Source organism: Oryza brachyantha, chromosome 4, assembly GCF_000231095.2.
Source record: "Oryza brachyantha chromosome 4, ObraRS2, whole genome shotgun sequence".
NCBI lineage: Eukaryota > Viridiplantae > Streptophyta > Magnoliopsida > Poales > Poaceae > Oryza > Oryza brachyantha.
The window spans coordinates 11575964-11600584 of record NC_023166.2 but is presented as its reverse complement, the minus strand read 5'-3'; the positions used below and the strand labels follow the sequence as shown (position 1 = coordinate 11600584).

The window sequence follows — 24621 nt, the reverse complement described above, 5'->3', positions numbered from 1 at the left end:
CACCCTCGTCTTTTTTGCGTTTTTTTAATCGTAAATTGTTTTTTAGTTTTTGATTTTAAATGGCTAATAACATTTTTTTGCGTTTTTTAATCGTTGATTGTTTTTCAGATTTTAAAATGGCTAATCACAAATTAATTTTCGTTGATAAATATAACCAGCATCTTAGTTAAGAAATAAGAGAGCATCGTATCAGGTAAGGCTCACACCGTCACACGGAAGAAAGCTCGGAATAGTTCAGGAAACCGATAGCATTTCAAAAGAGAAGTTCAGTAAAATTATTCCGTTTCCAAACGAAGCGGTTTTAGCTACCTTTTCTATTGCATAGTTGTGTTCAAGCCTTAATTACATTCTGCCTTCTTGATGAAATGTCACAACAATGTATATACATTATGCAACGGCGTATTCTCAAAAAATATACATTAGGCAACAGCTAAAATTGCCTATCCCTATTGGCTATTGTACACCTCAGTTTCTGTATGGAGAACTGCAATTTCAATCCGTCAGAAACCTATTCAAAATCCTGTTTGGAACCTGCATAAATTTAAAAATCACTTGTTTCTTTCACGTCTCGTTTCATCTTGTCTCTGGATGCTGTACAGTAGCTGATGATAAACAGGAACCACTCATGCGGCCTGCAGGATTTGCTGCCCTCCTCTTGCAGATTCATATGGGAGCGTGTTCATGACCTTCACACGGAACATGGCCTGCAAGTTTGCAGAAATTGATCAGAAGCTTTTTTGCATCAACTCAACGCAATCAGCTTTCATCGGCTGCCATTGGAGGTAAGGCAAATTCTGAATAAAATGAGAGGCGACAGTATGGTGCAGAACGGTTTCAGTAAAGGCTGGCTACCTTCTTATCTGAACCAAACTCAATGACATCCGAGGGATGGAAACGGACAGGGAAGTTCGGAGGTACGCGATAGCGTCTACCTTCGTTGCTGCAGAGTCCACATGTAACTAGATGAGTAAGATGCATCCATTTGAATTCTGGGAAAGAGCAAAGAATCATGATGCTTTCAGAACTTACTCGGTAATCCATGTACCATGTTCACTTCCATGATCAGTCAAGTAGAGGGCCTTATTCTTGCATGTGATAGTAGCATGGCTTTCTGATATCTGCAACGAAATTGAACAGATCAAAGGAGCATTAACTTTTATCGACAGAAAGAAAATTGAAGACTTTCAGGCCAAAAAAAAAAAAGGTATCAGTAATAGGCAAAACAAATCCCAGCTGTTGAATGTCGCCACCTAAAGAGCCGTTGCAATGGATTTCTGGTCTGAAAGAAGTTTACACCAAATATTCCGAATGCCATCATTTTGCTTAACTAACCTGTGGCAAGGGCAATGATAGGGAAGAAGCAGATTTGCTTGGGTCTGACCGGCTTCTGTGAAAAAATCATAAAATTATTGTTTTATTCCAGAAATCATTGAAGAAAGATTTACAAAAGAATTATTTAGACCTACCCAATGGAGAATGACATCTTTTCATCCCTGATTAACCGAATGGGTTGCGAGGCATAGGTGTTTCCAGAACTTGTAGAGAAGAGGAACCACCTGCAAATAGCATTGCTCTAATTGAGTAAATTTTGTGAAAGGTACTGAATTAAGTAGGATTATACATTACATATTTGACTCAAAAGGAAATCAAAATTCAGAAGAGAAGTAAAGAGCATACTCTCCACCCATGGCTTGTTCCAATGCATCATCATCCTCAAACCATTGACGGAGCTGGTCATTTGCCTTCAATGTGATTGTAAATGTCAGAAAAGGTCAAATTGCTGTAGTGCCCTACATTGACAAATCATAGAGAATAGAAACATACCTTGTCAGAAAGCCTACAGCTCAATGGTCTTCCTTCCAGCTTTGAGCTGTATATTGATGACATTAACATATGGTGAGTAATATACCAAACAGTTGGAATGGTTCTTTTAGGGTAAGGTATTTTAGCAATCATGCTGATCCAATAAGTATTTAGTATATCAGCTAAAATTAAAACATAGTTCTATATATCAGATAAAATAAAATCAAAGTTATAGCTCAATAATTACCTGTTTCCACCTAAAACCCAGGTCAACATCAAAGGCATTCCATACTTGATGAAGAATCTCCCACCAACTCTTCCAGGATGTGGTATCCTCAACTTCGTCAAGAACTGCGTTTCAATAAATATCCATATAAAAAACAAATGTTTTCAGTCTGCCGTTCTTCAATTATTCTCTTACGGTGATGATAATCTTAAGTCAAAACCTTCTTTCAGAAATAAAATAAAATAAAGAGCAGTGTGAATAATAAGCAGTTTTAAACTGGCTGACAGGCATAAACCAGTTAAGTCTATTTGGAAATTAGAAGTACAAAGCGGCAGAAGTTCTTGACATACCGACAATGGTCCTAGACCCACACCCAAGTAAGGTCTGTAAGTAGTAGCCATGATTGCTGCCATTCTTGCCAAACCATGTATAACAGAAACCCGTAGTATTCTCTCCTTCTCATACCTGCAGCCAAATAATGTTGTCACATCAATCAACTTACTAAGGATCACACCTAAACTCCTAAATACTAAAGATCTTAAACACAATAATAGGAAGACTTTGAAGACAAAAGTTGAACTGTGCTGAACTAAATCTAGTGGATGCTACAAGATATAACATCTATACAGAACCAATATGATACAACAAAAGAAACAGTTACCTCCTTAAGGAGGAAACTACATCCATAGGAGTTCCAGACTTAACACTCTCCTGCCGGGCCTTCTCAAGCTCTACAGCCAGCTGGTAACCATCCTGTGAAATCGAGTGGGAAAACATTGCCACAGTAACATAAGTACATACGCCAAGTTTCAATACCAGGGCAAATCCACCATTGATGGGAAAAACCCAGCCACTGCCAGGGCAAATCCACCATGCTGATAGCAACATCAGAGCCATGAAAAGCTAACTAATTGTATACCTCAATAGCCATGCAGCCACCTTGACCCAGATTTGGCTGCATAGCATGTACAGAGTCACCAAGCAAGGTGACACGACCTTTCCCCCAGTTAAAGGTTGGTGGTCGGTCATATATATCCCGGCGAAGGATTGCTTCCTCGTCAGTTGCATTTATCAGATCAACGACGTTATCGCACCAACCACTAAATATCTCGAGCAATCTTTTCTTTTTGCCTGCCAATATAAAGCATAGTGAGTGTCTGAGTGATAAGAACAAAGATACGGCACGTGAGGCAATGAGGTATAGTTCACTTTATCTTCACTCTATAGACTCACCATTTTCAGGATCGGTGCCACCAGCAGGTTCCTTATGAAATGCATACCACTGCATTTTACCAGCACCGACATCTGAAGAGACAAAATATTGTTTGTGACCAAGAAATACTCGGTACCTTCAACAGAAAAAAATGGGGAACATATTAGTATTTCCTAACAGAGGAAATTACAGTAGTCATCTGGATCCACACTACATACCCAACTGTGTCAATGTCAGGAGGTACAAAGTCTGCAATTCCGGTGTAGCAAGTGTATTCTGAATAAGTTGCTTCTGAATGCCCAAAAAGCACCTTCCTCACCTGTCCAGTGATTAATTTTTTAGATCATGTTTTCTTTTATTATGTTTGTCAACAAAAGATTTAAGTGATTATATCACCTTTGACCATATTCCATCAGCACCAACCAAAAGGTCACCTTCAAATTTCCGGCCATCCTCCAAAATGGCAGTTACCTGCACTCACCCGAATGCCAAAACATCAAAATTCATTTTTAGTTCACCCCATACCGAGGATATGACCAATCATCCACAGAAAGGCAAGCTGATCATTCACCTTGTTGCCATCGTCTATAAAATCAACAACGTGGCTACCATTCATTATAGCATCCTCGCCAACCGCACGAGCAAGAATCTGCTGCAGCGTCATGCGGCTAATAACCCTTGTAACTGGGAGACCTCGCTCAGCTGCAGGAGTAAACGTATCAAACTTGATGTACCTGAATACCAACTTGGCACAGTCAAATGGATGCCTTCGGCAGTTGAATCCCCAAAGCTAACCAAAAAGCAAACAACATGCAAATGCAAACAAATGAAGTAGAATAAGCACAAAGAATAATTGCCCTATATGTCAAATCAGCTCTAATGATTAAGCAACAAATTGCATTTCCTTGTCCACTATTGCTCTATAATTAAAACCACAGGTCTGATCAGTGATTAGCAATTCTAATGTATGTTGTAGATATGCTATGATCTACTAAAGCAGGTAAGCACAAACTTGCACTAACAGGACAGCCAATAGTGTTAACCAGCAAATTATTCTTACATAAAGTACTTCTGAATGAACAAAAAAAAAACACTTTTTTGGACTTGATAGACATGGACGCAACAAATCGTGGGTGTTGCAAATTGCCTCTAACGCTGCAACGACTTGACTCCTTCCTTACCAGGAGCCGGAGACACCGTCGACGATGCCGTTAACGCGGTCGCCGGTGATGCAGCCGGCGTCCATGACCTGATCGGCCGCGTCGGCGTCCACGGCCTCGAGCACAGCGAGCGCGTTGCTCTGCAGCTGGATCGGGCCGCGGTACTTCCCCTCCCCGCGTATGGCGCTCATGTCCCTCTCCAGCACCACCACCTCGAACCCCTTCCGCTTGGCCGCGAGCGCGAAAACCAGGCCGCCGATGCCGCCGCCGGCCACCAGGACGCGCGCCCTGCGCTCCGGCACCGTTGGCATTGCCATGGCGACGACCACCCTAGGGAGGCTCCGGGAGCCATCAGATACGTAGAGGCCGCGCCCTTGTGGCGCGCGCGGGGGGCGGAAGGCGAGCAGAGGTTGCCGGTGCGCCCGGCCCCGAGGGGAGGAGGTGGCGGGGATCACCAAAAAAGAAGCCCGCGTGGAGCTGGAGCTTGGCAATGGGGCCATGGCTGGCAGTGGAGCTCAAGCAAGCTCTTCTGGGGTGGGATCCAAGAAGCAAGAACAGAAGCTACTGTGACTCGGATCCGCTCTAGTCAACGGCCATCTCCTGAATCTGACGATCGGAAGTGTACGCTAATAAATTGGCATGTTACAGAAAAAGACGCGATTTTTCTCGCTTGGTCGGAGACAACCTTGGAAATGAATCCCTCTAGGCTCTACGCAACTACCCAAAGCACACATGTGGGGGAGGAGGCGGCCGTGACAAACGGTGGAAGCTGCGACGAACTTTGTAAATTGTGTGAATCGATCCCATTGGGCGAGACGCCAGGGGGGCCTGTACCTGCACTAGAAGCCATGTCGCGCGAGCGACACGAGGCGTGCGGGCACCGGCCGCGGAGATGGAAAGGGCCGAATCGGTGGTTCCCCCTTTCGGCGCGTAGTGGAGCAGCCGGTGCCGGTGCCGCGAGTGCGTTCGGCCATGCCGGGCTGGGGAGAGCGGGGCTCGCGTACGTGGCTGTAGCTGGTTGCTCGCCGCTGCGTGCGGCACGGCCAGGAGAAGGGGGAGAAAGCGACGAGTCGACGACGACGCCGCCGCCGCCGACCAATTTTGCCGTGGTAGGTGGGGCGGCTCGGTGTGGGTCGGCAACACGTGTGGTGGTCGTGTGAGATCAGCGGCGCGGCAGCAGCGGAAGTAACATGCCAGAGTTAAATAAAAATCTTTGTGGTCTTGTCAGAATCAGGCAGACTAGCTGCTCTCGCGTTGCTTGCATGATTGCGTCAGCGATTTTGTTGTCACCAAAGCGCTTAATCGTGGTGCATTAGCACACGATACTGGTCACTGCTCCACTGGACTCTGATAGTCTGATGAACAGCAAAGCGTGTATGGTCCATACAAAAAAGGGAGAAGAAAAGGCGGGAGGTTGTGTGTGTGGCACTGTGGCGTAACGTACCAGGAGCCGGAGATGCCGTCGACGAGGCCGTTGATGCGGTCGCCGGTGACGCAGCCCTCGCGCATGACCTCCTCGGCGACGGACATGTCCATGGCCTCCAGCGCGGCGAGCGCGTTGCTCTGGATCTGTATCGGCCCGCGGTACTGCCCCTCGCCGCGCACCGCGCTCATGTCCCGCTCGAACACCGTCACGTCGTACCCCTTCCGCCTCGCCGCCAGCGCGAACACCAGGCCCCCGATGCCGCCGCCGGCCACGAGCACCCGCGGCCTCCCCGTTCCCGCGGCGCCGCCGGCCGGCGACGGCGTGTGCGCGGCGGCCGCGTCGGCCGGCCGCAACATTGCCGCCGCAGCCACCCTGGCGCGCGCCGCCCGCTGCCTCTTGCCGCCACCGCCGGAGCACTGGAGCGGCGGGTGGTGCTGCGCCTCCTCGTGGCAGAAGAGCGAGAAGCGCGTCTTGGCGGGGGCAGTCGCGGAGAGGAGCGCCATGGCGACGCGACGCGACGCGCGCCCTCGACCACGCTTCGTCAAATTAAGTGGGCGTGGAGCTTCGCGTATAGAGTGGGAGGGGGGAGCGATGGCGGGAGGGAGGTGTTAAGCTCGCGCGCGAGCGCGGCGGTTGCTTCTAGAAGCCTTGGGCTGCGGTTGTGGAAAGGGAGGGGAGGCGAACGAGTAGAGTAGGTGACCCCCGGCGCCGGCGGTGGTGTGGTGGTGGAGGGAGGAAGAACCGCAGCCAATCGCCTGATTCCATTTGGAAGGTCGGATGATGCTGGCCCAGGATTTTATCTTGCCAGGTCCTCACCATCTTCTGTGCACACAGCACTTAGTGGCTTACCATACGCTGCCGTGCGACTTTGTGCAACACTAGACGTATACCAACCCTACTTGGCTACTCGTCTCTACCACGTTTATATTTAGAGTTACACTACTTGGCTACTCGTCTCTACCACGTTTATGTTTGAAGTTATTGATATCAGGTGTATTTAGATTGTAACTATTTTTAGCTATACTAAAAATTTTATTTACAAATTTTGGTATGGTAGTAATCTAAACGTATCCTGAATATTTTACCTGACATATATCACTTCCTATATCACTTGATATAAAAGTATTTAGCAAATACATTAAATTTTGGTTTATGAATATAAACATAAGCGAAAAGATACGAATGAATTAGATAAAGTCAACTGTCGAATAGACGTGTAGTTATATCTTTACATTAGAACTCAGCGGTTGTAGCCCCTATCTGCTGTTTGCATAGCAAGCAAAGCGCCGTGCGGAGAAGCACATTCACAGAAGATCTGGAAATTAACTAGAGAAGCACGCGCGGAGACGTGGCAAGTTGCTGTTCCAGAGGTGAGTTTGGAGATCTTTTCCCAGTTGGCGTATGACTTCATCCAGTTCCCTGAGGCTGTGTGCCTGCTCGAGAGTGACAGAGGCGAGCTATGTTTTTTTTTTCCTTTCTCTTGCTGGAGATGGGTCTTATTCATTAAATTTACAAGGCACCAACTAAAGGGCCTCATTTTCATCTTCTTAAACTAAAGGGCATCATTTTTTTTTTTGACAAAAGCCAACAAAGAGACGTGTCGCCATTTACCCCAGTCGAAATTCTATCGGAGATATTTAGCCTACTCGTGCCAATAGCAGGAGTCACCCAAGATCACTTACATTACATGTAGGCGTAAATCCTTAATTTGCAAGCACGAGTATATGAGCAAAATTTTAGTCCTCCAACCTTTTTTTTATTTAACATTGATGACTCATAATTTTTGATCTACATATTTGTCTTGTTTAAAAATTTACATAATTATTAATATGTTGTTATGATTTGATTTATTAAAAAACACGATAAGCATAACTTATAATTTTATATATTTTCACAAATAATTTTGAATAAAATGAATAATCGCAACGTCAAATAAAAAAACACTAGTTCGTATGAGATGTCCAATAGATATCGAACACATATACTTGGCTGAATTCAGCCCCAAGGTGCAAACTTCACGGATGCTCCATGCATTTCATATTACAATATAAGATATTTGTCATATCTAATTTATCCATAAATCAATATATATGCGTGTTATACATATATGCATGTGTTATACACGTAAATAAATTTATTAGTATAGATATCAATCTATGAATCTAAAAAGAAACAAAATGAAAATCTTACAATGGGAACAAGATGATACTAGCAAAATTAAGTGATGATATTGTGAATATCGAACTGAATACTGCCACATATTGGTTTATTCACATTTGAAGGAATGAATAACGGTGAGTAACAAGGGCAACAGCCAAACAAAAGATGAAGCCAAGCAAGGCGTATCAACATTTCTACTGCGAAAAACTACGCCTGGTAAAATCGAAATATCATTCATTGGATGAGCATATATATAGTGAATATTGTCCTAAGCTGTCTACTAACTATACCATTGTAAGCCCTGAGGAGCTTGCGCTCATCTCAGGTTTTTACTGTAGCAGCGATCCAATTAATGAACTAATCCTTTTTGTTCCTAAACCAAGAAAAATCTATTTCGCCATCATCCAAGTTGGGACAATGTTGTTAGAAGTTCAGAAGCATAAACTCAAGCATCGGTCTTCAAATGCTCCCCACCGGCGGCAGGTGTTGGAGCAACTCCACCGGTTGTTGGCCTGGATGAGAACAAGCCCAAATAAATCTTCCAGGAGTAAAAGGCCAATATGGACAAATGTTGGCAGGGGCCAGAATCAATATACAGGAATACTTACAGTCCAACCATCACTTTAAAAGCGTCATAGATACCCCACTGCGCTCCAGTGAGAGTACCGATCATCAGGATACGCAAAGGGAGTCCGCGCGTGAAGAGACCCCACAAACCAAGTTTCTTCACAGCCTGCAAATGCAACAAATATGTAATAACATCCGAAAATTACGCAACAGAAGATGGTATGGTAATTACAAAACTTACATCGCCAACTGTTGCGCCCTTGGCATTGTTGAGGAAAGACACAAGATTATCCGCAGGGTGTGAAACTATTGCACAGAACACCCCGGCGACGTAACCGCCTGCAAAGCTCACACCGAGCTGCAGTGTTTTGCTGCAATCACTCTTGGGGGCAGGGATCGCATATTTGTATATCATCTCAACAATGGTCTCAAAAGAGGCGAACTTCATCATAGTGTCTGTGTATCATAAAATGGTGGAATCATGCAAATTTCATCAGAAACACTGAAGACTCAGCAATCTGATCGCTACAACATATTGAATATCAATGCTCGGTATCATAGCAAAAACCAATTTACATTCACAACAAAGAACCTACAATGTAAAATCCCAACATTAAATGTATTGTGTTATCATTTTCATTTATTGAACATAGAGCTGACCAACTATGCTCATGTAAATCACCAATTGGACGTTTGCTACAATAAGTAGATAAATTGATCAAACAGATATTCAACTAGGTGTTTGCTATAGTGCATTCAATATAAGATTCACTTGCTTAATGTACACCACGTCATTGGAGTCTAGCTCCACAGTAAATAGAGAGAACTCAAGCAGTGTGGAAAAATCTATATATGCACACATAAAATCTTGAAAATCATAGTGTGATCTCCAGAAGAACTATGTGCATGAAAATTGATTGGCCTTTATGTCCAAGCATGCAGCTATAGACAGCAGGTTCGCAGCGTTAGGAAAAATATCTTGTATGCTGCTTAGTGTGCTTCAACATTTGACTTATGTATGGACATCTCAAGATCCAAATGGTACTCCCTCCATATGCAATTATATGTTGTTTTGAACTAACCAACGTCAAACAAATAAAATAGGAGGGAGTACTAAACATAGAAAGGAAGAAAGTTCCCCATACTAAACTCAATACGTTTATTTTACATAAATGTACACCACTTCATTGGAGTTTAACTCCAAAATAGAAGAGATAACTCAAGCAGTGTGGATATTTGTATATGCACACATAAAATCTTGGAAATCATGGTATGATTGCAAGAAGAACTATGTGCAACTAAAAAAAATCCTACAAGACTAAAGTGGAGTTGCCATCAAACATGTACAAAGAATTTATAGAGCACTGACGATGCAGTCCCAACCAATCAATCATGTTAAATCATAACAAGGCTAAGATTTTTTTTCCCATAATTAAGAAAAAAAATGACATTACAACAAAGATGACAAATCACAAGAAATATCATCTGCATTCTGCAACTCAACAGATCATGATGCCTAACTGCAAGTACAAAAGAATTAAAAGAATCCAAGCAATGTACACCACTTCATTGGAGTCTAGATCCAGCATAATGGAGATAGCTCAAGCAGTGTGGAAAAAATCAATATATGCACACATAAAATCTTGGAAACCATAGTGTGATTTCAAGAAGAACTATGTGCATGACAATAAATGCATTGCTAACAATGTTTTTAACTCAATTGTTATCTTTCATTTGAAAACTAATGAATAAAACACTGAGAACTCATTCATGCATGTCCATTGTATAATGAAATGCTGAATGATAAAAACAAATAGCAACTCAGATGAGCATCCCTTAAGTAACAGGATAAGCCGAGAGAGAAGGTTTTGCACTAAATATTTATGCCTTTTCTTTATAATGATCACTGATCAATAACTGGCTTTACAATTAAGGAGCACAATTAATTCTTCAATAGGAGATTGGTACTTACAAGGAATTTGTCGCCCCCAGAGTGGAACAATCCCTTTATACAATCTGCACAGCCCACACTGTGTTAAAAGAGTGCGGTTATAGACCCACTTACAGAAATCTGCAAACAACAAGACCCTCTCAACTTACCCAGAATAGCCATCTGCCTTAACAAATTTAGGGAGGCCATCAGATAAACCTCTCGCAAAGCCAGGTTGTGTCTGCACACGAACCTTCACAGCCTCCATGGGGCAGAGTGCAACATCTGCAATTACTTCAGCCGAAGCAGAGCCAGCCAAATAAATTAATGTCTTGTACTTAGCCGCATACTCAGGTCCAGCAATGTCCGAATAGTACTTCTTAAAAAATTCATAGAAACCAAATTTGCACGCGCCCTGAGCACTGTAACCAAGCAGTGTGGGCACCCATCCTCTGAAGAAACCTCTTGCACCTTGTTCTTTCAAGAGAACACCAAACCCAGATGAGATGCTCTTGTACTTGGCTGGGTCAATCTGTGAAATCAACGGATGCAAATTAGTTGGTTCAGAGCAATGACAAATGTGAGCAAAGACAGCATCTTAGCAAATTACATGAGATAGGCATGGAAAGTGCAATGGCATATTTACAAGTTCAGTATAATTTCAAAGATCAATAGTTCTTTAACAAATATAGTGCAACCAGCCTACATTTGCATATCGCATAACGAGCCTGAGGATTGTTTGTGGGTCAGAAACCACAAACAAATAAAAAATTCACGGGCAAATATGACTGGTTAACACGTAAACCCAAGATACATCGGCAAAACACACATGTACGCAACAGACTAGAAATAAGTTGCAAGTTCAGAACGCTAGGTGACGTTATAGTCAATACCATAAGTAGTCAAATGCATGATTTAACTAACTTCGTTCAACGAAAGGAAGTGATTTAGTTTCGAACGACGAAGCTTAGTTGAACAAGACGAAGCGATTTAATTTCGTTCAACAAAAGTACAGGAAAACGTACTGCTTGAAGGATCAGATAGAGCATTTAATCATAATTCATACCTAGAAACTCATTAACCTTGGAATCTTGGATAATGCCAGCACTTTATACCCATATTCATGACAACTACGGATCGCGGCATTACTCAAATAACGAATCGAAACCTCAAGAGAAAGGGAACAGCGGATAGAACCAGAAAAATTCCTCCATACATAAGAGTCACGCACAAAACAGTTATCCAAATAAAGCAAATGAAAGTTGCGTAAGCTCGCCTGCATGTTGCACTTGACGAGGTCGAGCGGCGTGACGGACATGTGCGTGACCCCGCAGCTGACGACGCCGCCGGCCGTGCACGCGGCGTAGAAGGCCGGCGAGTACATCTCGATCTTCCCCGACGGCTCGCTCGGCGCACGCGCCCACACCGCCGGCCCCGCCGACGACGACGGCGCGGCGACCCCGGCAGCTGCCGCGAACGAGGTGGTCGACGACGAGTACGAGGCAGGGGAAGAGTAGAGGAAGCTGGGCAGCAGCGCCCTGCGCGAGCTCTCGGATACGACAGCCATGGCCGGGCGTTGCGGTGGCACGGGGGCAGCGCGGCCGCGGCGAAGGTCTTCCGTGAGGGGCTCGTCTCGAAGAGGAGGGCGCGGGGCGGGGGGTCGCTTTGTGCGCAGCGGCGAGCGCGAGCTCCGCTCCCGCGAGGGGCTCGCCGCCACTCGCTCGCGTGGGAGGAGGGAGACCGGTGGCTCCGCGATTTGCTAGGGCATCCGCTTCCGAACGGGCTGGGCTTTTATAGCAGAGCAATGGTGGTTTACCTAACCGTGGGCCTTAATGGCCGTAGGTCCAGCCCACGATAATTACGGCCCGTTTGGGCGAAAGAGTGGGCAAGTGGGGTCGTTGGGACACGCGTCAGCCATCGGATCATCTGGAGCTCCACGTCCCCCACCAACCACACCAGATGAGACCAGTACACGCGGGTCCCACTTGTTGTATACCCCACATGTAAGTGATCTGTATGTTTCAATCTGCGTTTTTGGTGTGTACGCGTAGCTGTACCACCAAACCTGAGGAAGGCGAAAAGGAGCCACTTTTCCACCGTGCGATTGTACACGTGTCGCACATCGGCTCTTCCGCTCCACCCCGCCATTGCTATATGAGGCAAGCTTCACTGAAAGGATTGGAAACCTCTTGAACTCCCCGAATTCCCAAAAGAGGAAAACCAATAGGGGAGCGCGGCGAGCTCTCCGGAGGCGATCGCCGGCGATGAAGCGTCCCAGCCCTATCTCGGGAGGTAGATTTACGTGGGGCGGAGGGCAGAAGAGGGAGTGGACAGGGAGTGGGGGGATGGGCGCGAGGAGAGGGAGTGTGCCCGCGGTGAAGTGGTCGCACGCGGAGGCCATGAAGAAGAAGCCTACAGGTCGGGGCGATGTGGCCGTCACCGGAGAAGGAGGTGGGTGGCTGAGGCAGCTGGAGGCGGAAAAGGCGGAGCTTGAGCTTGATGGCCCAAGCTGCGGATGGGGAGGGAGCGGAATGAGCTGGTCCGAGGCGGCAGCAACGAGGGTTGGCCGTACGGCCACCGCCACCGGCGAAGGAGATCGCTTTTGGTTTCGTTGGGAGGCGGAGGCGACGAAAGCGAGGTCTTTGGATGCGGGGGAGTGGGGCGGGGGAGGAGAGGCGGGAGGCGATGAGGAGCGAGTGTACGAGTGGAGGTGGACGGAGGCGGTGAGCCCGGAGATACTGGCGCTCATACTCCGGGGCAGGGTCGCCGCGGACGAGGTGGCGCGGGGCGCGGCGCTCGTGTGCAGGGCGTGGAGGGAGGCCGCGGCGGCGCCGGACATGTGGGGGGACGTGGACATCGAGGCGTGGTGCCGCCGCGTCAACTGCCGCGCCAGGGCCGACGCCGCGGTGCGCCGCCTCGTCGCCCGCGCACAGGGCACGCTCCGGCGGCTCTCCGTCTACCGCGTCGGGGACGCCACGTTCGCCCACGTCGCTGCCTCGTAAGTCGCGGTCCCCTTGCTCCCTAAAGTGATCGATAACATAGCGAATGGAATTCACTGTACATCAATATTTACAGAATAAAATAACCGTTGTGATATAACTTGGTGGTTTCTAAAGTAGAGTCTGTTCGTTCACGTTGCATTGCAAAATCCCGTACGCAGTTTACAGTGATAGCTCTGAAGTTAGCCGCTCAAATTTGTAAATTTTCCTCAAGCAGTCCACACCCTAAGGTTGGTACTACACTACTACTTCTAAGTAACTCTTGTTTTAATATAAGTAATTTAGCAAATTATAAAAGCAACCTAGCACAAAACTTTTTGTTATATTAGAAGTAATTTTGACAAATTATGGGAAGTACTTTAAAACATAAATAGAAGTAACTCTTCGCTATGTTGGAAGTAATTTAGACAAATACAGAAGTGACTAACACGAAATAAGAGTAACTTTTCTTATATTGGAAGTAACTTAGACAAATTATATAAGTATCTTAATACAGAAACGAAAGTAACTCTTTGTAGTATTGAAAGTATTTAGACAAATCATAGAAGTATCTTTACACAAAAAATGAAAGTAACTAATTGCTACTTTAGAGAAATTGCAGAGGTAATTAAACATGTAAGTGATCTATCATCTCCTTGATTAAGATCATTTCCTTGTTCACGTACCTCTTTTTTTTTCTCTCTTCGCTGTCCATCAATAGTTCCCTGAGGTATTTTAAATTTTCTTATATGGTTTGTATATATATGACACAGGCTGTTGTGCAACTGTTTTCTAAAACAGGACATTGGGTGCATCTGCTTTATAGTTTTGGAAAGAAGGATGTGTACTCAGTTACTCACATCCTTAAACAATATAATATGTTTGGAAATTTTGCATTACTCCACATTCTTTTCTGTCCGTTCTTTGCTCATCAATTGCATGGATGATATTCAGCTTACCTCACTGGAGATAACAGACAACAAAATAGGAAATAAATGAATTCTGTTAAACCTGCTATACAAAGATTGCTTCTTATAAAGAAAATATAAATGAAATGGTTTTTACTTGCCTTATTTTTATATTTGGATTACAACATGTAAAAAGGTCCTTTTCAATTCAACAGCGTATATAACATGACATATAAAAGAACATCAGTTGATCTATTGACATTTTGGTTGTGATGTTTGCTTCTATTCCAGTGGGAAGCTGTTAAATGTGCTCCAAATCCCAATGAGCGAGATTTCTGATCAAGTTGTAAAGAAGTACGCTGAATGCCTTCCTGCGCTGAGAGTGCTGGACATCAGTAACTGCCTGAAGATCTCATCGAGTGGCATTGAAGCACTAGGCCGACATTGCAAGTTGCTTGCTCAGCTGAAGAGGAACATGCCTCCTCCAGAACTTCCTCATGGTTACAACGCAGTGCCTAATGTGGTCAACGAGGAGGCTTTGGCAGTATCAAACACCATGCCTAGGCTTGAACATCTTGAACTCGCCTATGGATTGTTCAGTGATCTTGGACTTGATGCCATCCTCTCCAGGTGCCTTCTGCTTCGTAAACTCGACATACTTGGCTGCTGGAATGTCAGGCTTGAAGGTGACATTGAAGAGAGGTGCTGTGCCCTGGAGTCGTTTCGGGAGCCATGGGAGCCTATGTACACTGACTGCTCAAGTACTGGAAGCGACAATGACGATGATGAAAATGATAGTGATAATTAACTAATTCAATTCAGATCATCAGGATGCTTCACAGAACATTTCGAGTCATTGGCATAATTCTGCGATTTTTTTTTTGTTTGTCAATCCACAGATAATTTTGATTTTTGAAGTTTAATTCCAGTCTGCCTGCGTGGCTCATTTTGCTTGTTCTGGTTCAGTTAACTTTTTTTAATGTCACTCCCCTGATTATGCATGTAAGTACATTGGTCACTGGAAATCCAAGTAACAATAGAAAGTAATGTTAGTAGCACTGGTGCTTGTAAGATGATATCTGCACTTACAGAAACTTGAAAATTTCCACATTGTGCTTGTGATGCTTTTATTATGTGAAAAGATCAACTGAAATGCTTAACTAATTGTTGTCTAATTTACTTACTCCCTCCTTACCATATTATAAGTTTTTTTGGTTTTTCCTAAATTACACCAAAATGTCTTATAAGATGGAATGGGGAAAGTATGGAAATTTTTTATTTTTTAAATATTTTTAAGAAATAATTTTATTACTAAACCTCTGGGAAAAATATTTGTACTGTATGAATCTTTTGGTCACGCCACCAACATTGGCGTGACTAAACGCAGCATTGTCTTGTCATACCATTAACAATGACATGCCACGCCATGCCCTGCCCGAACAGACGGCCTGTCACGTCAGTAGCACCGGTGTGGTCAAAATGTTCAAATTTTTTCTCCGGAGATTTAGTAATAAAATTATTTTCTAAAAAGATTTAGAAAATAAAAAAATCGAAAATCTGCTACTGAAGTTACTATGTGTAATTGCATTCATTGCTGAGATTGTTCGTGTTTTTTTATATAAATATTACTACCAAATTGTTGCAACTTGGAACAAAGGGAGCAAAAATGCCGGCATATGCAACGGAGCCTACTTGGCAGTTGGCACCGGTGCTTTTCACACCCAATTGTCGTAATCTGCCATCCCGGGACAAAAGAAAAAAAATGGAGAATATATATATATTTAAGAAAAAAAAATGTTGCCAAGTTGTTGTCCGTCTCTCAATTCCTCCGTGGTGATGATTCCCGAGCCGCTTTCGCGTACCCAATCAGAGACGCAGAGCCACCATATACAGCTCGCACGCGGCGGCGGCGCAACCATACGCGATTCCACCGGCACCGGAGCAGCCGAGAGCCAGAGAGAGAGAGAGAGAGAGAGAGAGAGTGGGGAGAGGGGAGGCCATGGCGATGTGGGTGTTCGGGTACGGGTCCCTGGTCTGGAACCCCGGCTTCGCGCACGACGCCCGCCTCGTCGGCTTCGTCAGGGACTACCGCCGCGTCTTCTACCAGGGTACTAGTTGGCCTGCGTGCTTGCATCTCGTCCAATTCCGCCGCGCGGATTATGCCTTCGTTTACCTGATTCTCTTTGGCGTTCCGGTCGCCGCGGACAGGGAGCACGGACCACAGGGGCACGCCGGAGTTCCCCGGGAGGACCGTCACGCTCGAGCACCGGCCCGGTGCGACATGCGTAAGCTCTCTCCCTCTCCCTCGTATGTTCTTCGTTTCTGCTCTATGCAACTTCCTAAGGGCTGGCCCTTTTGCTGCTCATGGATTGCGTTATTTTGCTCAAAGATTCGTACCTTTTTTTCCTCTTTGGTGGTTTCTTTATGTTGGTGCGCCTGTGAGACTGAAGTATTGGCAACTCATGCTAAGTGGTTTGAGTTTGTGTACCAGTGATCCGATATAAAAATGATCAGATAATCAGAATTTTTTTTATACTCCCTCCTTAATTTTGTAAGATATTTTGTTCCATCCTAGATCCATCCATGGATCAATTTATATGTTTTATATATGATTATAGATTCATTACCATCTTTATGGTTCTATGAGAACCAAAATATCTTATAATATATATAATATAATAAGAGGGAGTCCATACTAAAGTATATAACAAACAGGGGAAAGTGGGAAAATCTTTTGCGGTGATAATAAAAAGTGAGCATGGTGCATGAACGGCAACAAAGTACAAACTGAAACAGTCGCTCAAGTACTGAGAGCTAGCTGAAGGACACTAGAAATAGTAAACAAGTGTTACCTCCATTTTACATTATAAAATGTTTTTGCTCTCACTAGATTTATATAGATGCTAATGAATCTAGATATATATAGATATAACATATTTATTGATTTAGGGATGAATCTAGGCAGGGAGTATGAAACAAAGGGAGTAGCTTCCCTGTTATGCAAAATGTGTTGATCTCATGGCTATTTGGTGAATCGTTTCCATGACAGTATCTTCCATCTTCTATGCTATTCTGCACTTGTTTCATGCTCTTTTCGGCCAATCATCCCCGTTCTCAGTGCATGCGCTGCATTTTTGACTGAGTCTCTCTATTGTATGATGCAGTGGGGAGTTGCCTACAGAATTTCAAGGGAGCAAGATAAGCAGACAGCTCTGGAGGTAAGTTTTCCAAAATCGTAGTCAGGTATGTTTTGTGCACTAAGATTATGCTGCACTATGCACAACTATTTCATGATTGGAAAATCCTGATGTTGCTTAACTGTTCTGATGGGGATCATCTTTTGGCTTTTGCAGCGAAAAAGCCAACCGGTATATTTGAAAATGAAAAATATTTTGTGAATGAAACTTTTATATACGTGTTCGTAGCGATCTAAAAGCCAAGGCTGAAAAATAAACTATAACAAAAAAGTCTCAAAATCAACTCCAAATTTAGGGTTGAAAATTAAAATCTTTGCTTATAAGGATCAATTGAATGAACACAGATAAATTTATCTAGATGCCTCTTGTGGCAACCTGGGAACAATACCCTTGATAGTGCTTTTCATAAACTAGCTTTCAATTGCTTACCTTACTTTCATTGGTAGTTTACCTTCAGATTTGAATGCAGTATCTGGAAGTAAGAGAGAAGCAATATGATGAGAAGATATACCTTGACCTGTATACAGTAAGATATGAGTAATGAATTTATTCCCTTGCAGTATGTTTGGTGTGTAATTAACTCATTGCTCATGTGTCTGAATATGCAACAGGATTCTTCACCAAAAACACCAGCCGTCCAAAATGTGATGGTGTAAGTATTTTCTGGTTTCTGTTCAGACTTTAAGTGATTTTGTAAGGTTAAAATCAGTTATGAAGCGTAAATCAAGTTCCAACTGATGGAATGGCATGCATGGCAATTGACCAATAGGTACTTGGCGACAACAAACAAGGAGACTAACGAAAACTACCTGGGCGCTGCACCGCTGGAAGAAATGGCCAAGTATCATTTCTATTTATCTTGAGGCATTCGCATTGCAACTGATTCTGTTGTAAATTTTCATGATAACTTGAGCTATGTATAGGCAAATTTACCTAGCTGAAGGCCCAGCTGGACCTAACAAAGAGTATCTGTTCAAACTCGAGGATGCATTGAGCAAAATTGGTAAGGTTATCTTTTTTTTATGGGGGTTTCCTTTTGTTCTATAAAAGGTTCAAATGTATGCATCAGTTATGTTTTCTTGGCAGGAGCTGCTGATCCACATGTCCAAGAACTGGCAAACGCTGTGCGCAAATATTCAGACACAATGCTATCTTGCTGAAGGATTGCATTTACACCCCTTCCCTTTCCAAGGGTGAAAATATCCTGAAGGAAGTTAGATCAATTTATGCTCAAACATCTCATTATTGTAAGGTGTGGACGGGTTGCGCCGATATTCTTGTCCATCTGTAGATGGCAGTAGAGAAAATGCATTGGGGATTTACATAGTAATCTGGGTATGAAAACTACCAAATTATTTCGTTTCAAATGAAACCCCTTTTTTCTTTCAATATAAGACTGTTCTCTTCACAATCTGTCACTCTGTGCTGATCTACTTAGCTGCAGACTTGATCACTTGAGCACGGTTTGTTGCATAAAATGTTTTTGATTCAAGCTAAACACGCATCTTTGAATGTCCAAATATGCAGCTGAGCACTGACTACATTAGAAGCTCTCAAGGCAGGCAAGCAATCACGATGATGCTGGGTTTACAAGATGCTAATGGTACTGGATGAAGCCTCTATCGCAGGGGGCGTCGACGAAAGTGACCCTGCCGCGGCGCAGGTTGTAGAACACCTGCGTGTTCTGCTGCTGGAAGTTGCCGAGGATGGAGACGCTGCCCGGCTCCGCCCTCCCCACCATGAGGCACATCATCCCGCTCTCCCTGTCCTCCGCGAACAGCCGCTCCTTGTCCAGCCGGAGCCACCTCCCGTCGAACGCCAGCGACACCGGCGGCACGTAGACGCGGTCGAACGGCACGCCGTCCGGCAGGATGAAGCACAGGTCCAGCCCCAGGCTGGAGCCCGTCCCGCGCGGCAGCCGGATCTCCTCCTCCAGGTCGTCCGCCAGCTCGTCGTACAGCGACGCCTCCAGGAACGTGATCGTCGACGCGATGTCGATGATCATCCCGTACTTGTTCGCGTCCCCGACGCCCGGCGGCGCTGTCGCCGTCGCGTTCGGGGAGGGCGTCGCCGCGGTCGACGTCGCGTTCGACGGCTTCATCAGGGACGCGGTGTTGTCGCCGACGGCGATGCCGTCGAGGTTGAGGTAGTAGTAGGACGGGTACCGCGGGTCCCGTCTCATCGGGGCGGCGACCCGGCCCGTCGCGTTGCCGGCGGGGTCGGCGCCGGCGCCGAGGACGAGCTTCCCGGCGACCCTCGAGGCCGGCGTGGGGAGGCAGTACATGAACCTCCGGAGCGAGAGCTGGGACACCAGCGAGAGTGGCCCCCGGCCGAGGCCGACCACCCCGGACGCCTGCGGGGGCTGGGCGCCGCCGGTGCTGGAGGTGCTGCAGCCAAAGGCGACGCCGCGGAACACGTCCTCGCCGATGACAAACTTGTCGACGGCCAGGGTGCCCTCCGTCGTGGCGTTGCCGCTGTACATGTAGGTGTACTCGCACGCGTCGTCGTCGGCGTGGCCGCACCGGTGGCCGTCCAGCTCGTCGCACGTGTCGCTGTTGCACGGCAGGACGGTGTAGGTGGAGGACACCCTGGGGTTGAACATGGGGTCGACCTGGTAGTAGCAGCCGGCGCAGGGCTGGCACTGCGTCCAGATGAGGTCGCTGGCGGTGTCGATGGCCGCCGTGAACTTGTATGGCGGCGTGCCGATGCCGAGCTTCACCAGGTACTCGCCGCCGGTCGGCAGCACGGGGGTCTCGGCCACGACGGCCTTCCGCGCGCTGGCGGCCACGCCGGCGTTGCGCGCCATGCTGATGCTGGCCAGCCGGTGCCGGCTGCGCTGGATGGCGCGCCGCAGGAGCTCGTGCCCCGTGAGGTTGGCGGCCGCGGCCGCCGACGCGTCGACGCTGGCCAGCTCGAGGCGGAAGGATCTCGGCGGCGCGCACGACGCCGGGAGGACGGGGAGCGCGAGTAGCAGCAGCAGCAGCAACACGGCGGCGTTCATCGTCGCGCGCGCCCGGCGTGGCAGCGCGGCGCAGTGCCCAGTGGGTGGCGCGCGAACTGCCGGATCAACGGCCAACGTTACGCGAGCGTCGTCGCATCGCATGGATGGATGGATGCAAATGAAATGGGGTAAGCAGACGAGGAGAAGCTCTATAAATACGAGTTTTCTCGTGGATGGTTTCTTGGAGCACACAGAAAGGTGGTGGTCTCGGAAAGGTGAACTGGTTGAGAGTAGCAGCGTCATATCTCGTATGGACATGTGGCATGCATGGCATCCTTGTGTTCTTTGCTCCTGGTGCTTTTCTTTTCTTTCTTTTTTTCCCTGAGCAACATTCTATTCCTTTCGTCGACAGTTTATGAAGTAATTTTGTTTAGCAATTCATGTAACAGTACTAGGCTAGCAATTTTGTTTAGCAACGTTCTATTGTACGCATAGAAACTAGAAAGCGCAATGGTACGGTAGTAACAGTACTAGGCTACACGCGGGCACGTGTGGTCCGGGCCGCAAGGCGAGAAGCCGAAGCCGAAGCGGCCACTGGGCCGGGAGAGAGCTCTCTGGCCCATGCGAATGTGTGTCACCAGCTCTATGGGCTGTGACAAGGTCCATAAAATGACCCAAGTGATACAGAACAAATCCTTCGGCCTCTGCATTATTGGAGTTCGATCGCTCTTTCACGTCTATTGAGTTCGATCGCTCTTTCACGTCTATTCTTTCTTTTTACCATCACCAGGGTAGCCTCATGTTTGGCTTTTAATTAGTCGAGCAACCCTCTTATTAACAATTAAAAATAATTTAACATTAAACTTTTATTTTTTTGTTAGTGATATGAAAGCAATGACCGAAAATAAACTAGAAAAAAACCTCAAATTTAACTTTAATTTTACGACCTATTGGAATTTAAACACATGAGAATAGAAAAGGTGGTGGAATAGAAATGCATATCCACATCCATCTCTAGGAAAATTTTAAAAAAGTTTGAGTAGATCAAAATTTTCTACTGCTTTATCTCTATAGCTTGTAGGAAAGAAAATTTTCATTTTCTTTTCATATATTTTATTCTTATGAACCAAATGAATTCCATAGGAATAATCCCTAGGGATCCAAAGCTTTATTTTTCCTTCAAACCCAATGGACACTTTTAAATTTTAAAATTTAAATTTTAGCTTATAAGCGTATGCGTAAGCTTATTCCTCTCACCCTCTGTTTTTGATTTGTAGTGGAAAGCTACCGCTACTTTTTCTTCTCTCCTTGATAAGCTACTGCTTGACTACTTGTGTTGGTAGGAGCTGCGGCACAGCGGCAGCGAGGATGAGATGATCCTGGAGGTAAAGGTCGCCGTCGCGTGTTGGTTCTGAGAACTAATGATAGTGTGAATCCTGGAGACTTTTGATACTTTTAGCTTATACTGAGAATAATAAGTGAAATAACTTATTAATAATTAAGAAATAACTATAATGGAAAATACCCTTAAAATTAACTCTAAATTTAAATTTTAGAATTCAAATTTTAGTTTATAAGTATAAATATGAGCTAGATGATAAGTGGTTTAATTTCAAAACTCTGAGCAGGGCAAACTGCTGATACTGACAGAGGGATAAGCCGTGCCAAAGAGGCAAGGATACTGACAATGATATGTATTCCCCAGTTCTATATTATAATTTTCTAGATTTAATTAAATGCATCCAAATAATCAATGTATATGTTTTATATATATGTCTAGATTAATTAGTATTTAAATGAATCTAGATAAAGTCAGAAAATCATATAATATGAAATAGATGGAATATATTGTATGGCGTATCAAATGGGATACAAACGTTTATGAAAAATAATGCATTTAAGGAGCAAGAGGACATGAGGACCGATGAGCTAGCCCTTAAGAACGTAGTAAATTCGAAGGACTTCCGTACGAATAAATCGTCTCCAACAAAACTCCTGTGCTCCCAAGAAGCTCTAGATTAAAGGAGTTCATTTTTGTTTGTGTTGTCGATCCCTTTTTTCTCAACAAAATGAAAATACTTGCTGCTACTTTCCCCCGACCACCAATATTCCAGGCTTCCATGCACAGACCAATAGTTAACATGGCGAAGAACAGTGTAATAAACACCAAACAATTGGTTTGTTTAGTGATGAAATGTTTGAAAAATTTAATTTCATCCATTAAATCCAGTCATGGATGGTAATCTAAACACATACACGTAACTTAAAAATCTCATACACGTCTATCCTTTAGCCCCTATACGTTACGTGCACGTTTAACAAAGAAATAAAAAATCAACCATTTGATAAATAGCAAAAGTGCCAAACAATTACTATTAAACAATTCGATGATCACATATCGATCGGTAGCCATCCACGTGTACGTACACAGATCCATATTCGTCAAGCCGTCCTGTTAGATGATGAGAGGTATATATATACGCACGTACGTACCGCTCGCGTACGTCACAACTTGCTGCACTGCACGGGCGCGAAGGAGAGCGTGTCGTGGCCAACGTCGTACACGAACTGGAAGTTCTGCTGCTGGAAGTTGCCGATGATGGAGAGGCCCCGGGAGCCCATCACCGTCAGGCACAGCGCGCCGGAGCCGGCGTCCAGCACCATGTAGTTCTCCGCCGGCAGGTCCAGGTCGGCGCCGCCGTCGAAGTGGAACACCAGCTTCGGCACCTCCACCTGGTCGACGCCCTTGGCCGGCGCCTGGAAGCACAGGTCGAGGCCGACCCCGGACCCGTCCGCCGCCGGCAGCGCCATCTGCGCCGCGAACGCCTTCTTCAGGGCGCGGTAGCCCTGCACCTCCAGGTAGGTGATGGACGTGCCGGAGTCCACGATGACGCCGCCCGTGCCGTCGTCCTGGACGGAGAAGGACGAGGCCGGGAGGGCGATGCGCGTCGAGCCGACGGTGAGGGCCTTGAGGGACACGTAGTAGAAGGATGGCTGGCTCGGGTTCTTGATCAGCGGGGTGGTCTGCACCGACGACGCGGCGGCGGCGCTCTCCGAGATGTCGGCGAGGGAGCCGAGGAGGAGGGGGCTCTTGCTGGTGTCGTCGAGGGAGGTGAGGCAGTAGGAGAATTTCTCCAGGCCGAGCTGGGCCACCAACGAGAGCGGGCCACGGCCGAGGCCGACGAGCCCCGCGCCCTGGGAGAACCCGTCGCCCTCGTTGGTGTCGCCGCAGCCGAAGACGACGCCGGGGAGCTTCGACTTCGCCAGCGTGAAGGTCTCCGTGGCGAGGACGCCCTGCGTCGACGAGGAGTCGCCGTACGTGTAGGTGTAGCCGCACTTGGACGCCGACGTGCACTTGGAGGTGGGGAGGTCGCTGCAGAAGGCGCTGGAGCACGGCACGGTGGCGTAGGTGGACGACGACGCCGGGTCGAACACCGGCGTCGACTGCTTGAAGCAGTCCTTGCACGGCTTGCACTGCGTCCACACGAGGTCGCTGCCGGTGTCCACGATGGCGGAGTAGGCCAGCGCCGGCGTGCCGATGGACACGTCCATCAGGAACTCGCCGTTCCCGGCGTGCACCGGCACCTGCAGGTCCGCCCCGCCGACGCCGCCGGAGGCCGCCTTGCTCGACGACGACATCGCCACGCCGGTCGTCCGCGCGACGAGCCTCGACATGCGGTGGCGGCTCCGCCTCGCCGCCCGCTGCAACAGCTGCTCCTTCGAGTAGTTGCCGTGCGCGTCCACGTGCGTCAGGTGCACGCGCAGGCCCTTGAGCCGTGATGTCGTCGTCGTTGCGGCTACGCCGCCGGTGGCGCAGCACGCGGCGGCGATCGCCATGGTCACCACCAACACAATCACTCGCACCTCCATTTCTTTGCTTCGACAACGATGAGAAAAGAAAGCTAACACTCAATCCTTCTATTGGACAGAGGCTAGATATATATATCTGTGACCATATATACTTTCGGATGCCGCAGTTGACTTTTTTTTATTTACTTTTGATCATATCATTTATAAATTTTGTCTAAATATGCAAAATTATAATTCATACTTAAAGTTACTTTAGTAATAAATCAAATTATAATAAAATAATTAACAATTATATAAATTTT

General features: G+C 46.3%; 5 protein-coding genes across 5 annotated transcripts; 1 reads left to right on the top strand and 4 right to left on the bottom strand.

Annotated features, from left to right (window-relative positions):
- Nucleotides 1-283: 283 nt before the first annotated feature.
- LOC102712906 (zeaxanthin epoxidase, chloroplastic) lies at nucleotides 284-6558 on the bottom strand. The gene is made up of 16 exons (XM_040523062.1): nucleotides 5847-6558; nucleotides 3814-3976; nucleotides 3639-3713; nucleotides 3461-3561; nucleotides 3263-3378; nucleotides 2949-3160; nucleotides 2691-2782; nucleotides 2380-2494; nucleotides 2051-2154; nucleotides 1825-1870; nucleotides 1678-1742; nucleotides 1467-1556; nucleotides 1333-1387; nucleotides 1030-1118; nucleotides 853-940; nucleotides 284-704 (listed from the first exon to the last, which is right to left on the bottom strand). Exons 1-16 carry the CDS (start codon nucleotides 6329-6331, stop codon nucleotides 624-626), a joined length of 1977 nt encoding a protein of 658 aa, XP_040378996.1. The 5' UTR covers nucleotides 6332-6558; the 3' UTR covers nucleotides 284-623.
- Nucleotides 6559-8067: 1509 nt separating this feature from the next.
- On the bottom strand, nucleotides 8068-12240 carry LOC102712630 (mitochondrial phosphate carrier protein 3, mitochondrial-like). Its single transcript, XM_015835991.2, has 6 exons — nucleotides 11762-12240; nucleotides 10656-11017; nucleotides 10528-10571; nucleotides 8797-9011; nucleotides 8597-8721; nucleotides 8068-8500 (listed from the first exon to the last, which is right to left on the bottom strand). Exons 1-6 carry the CDS (start codon nucleotides 12050-12052, stop codon nucleotides 8434-8436), a joined length of 1104 nt encoding a protein of 367 aa, XP_015691477.2. The 5' UTR covers nucleotides 12053-12240; the 3' UTR covers nucleotides 8068-8433.
- A 3980-nt stretch (nucleotides 12241-16220) lies between these two features.
- LOC102712078 (gamma-glutamylcyclotransferase 2-3) lies at nucleotides 16221-18935 on the top strand. Its single transcript, XM_006653398.3, has 8 exons — nucleotides 16221-16479; nucleotides 16580-16656; nucleotides 17536-17589; nucleotides 18038-18094; nucleotides 18180-18220; nucleotides 18338-18409; nucleotides 18492-18571; nucleotides 18655-18935. The coding sequence occupies exons 1-8, from the start codon at nucleotides 16371-16373 to the stop codon at nucleotides 18726-18728; spliced, it is 564 nt and encodes a 187-aa protein (XP_006653461.1). The 5' UTR covers nucleotides 16221-16370; the 3' UTR covers nucleotides 18729-18935.
- Nucleotides 18936-18944: 9 nt separating this feature from the next.
- LOC102711801 (aspartyl protease 37-like) lies at nucleotides 18945-20687 on the bottom strand. The gene has a single exon (XM_040522888.1). It carries the CDS (start codon nucleotides 20669-20671, stop codon nucleotides 19166-19168), a length of 1506 nt encoding a protein of 501 aa, XP_040378822.1. The 5' UTR covers nucleotides 20672-20687; the 3' UTR covers nucleotides 18945-19165.
- Nucleotides 20688-22691: 2004 nt separating this feature from the next.
- On the bottom strand, nucleotides 22692-24419 carry LOC102701163 (aspartic proteinase nepenthesin-1-like). Its single transcript, XM_015836292.2, has one exon. It carries the CDS (start codon nucleotides 24377-24379, stop codon nucleotides 23015-23017), a length of 1365 nt encoding a protein of 454 aa, XP_015691778.2. The 5' UTR covers nucleotides 24380-24419; the 3' UTR covers nucleotides 22692-23014.
- Between the last annotated feature and the right edge of the window lie 202 nt (nucleotides 24420-24621).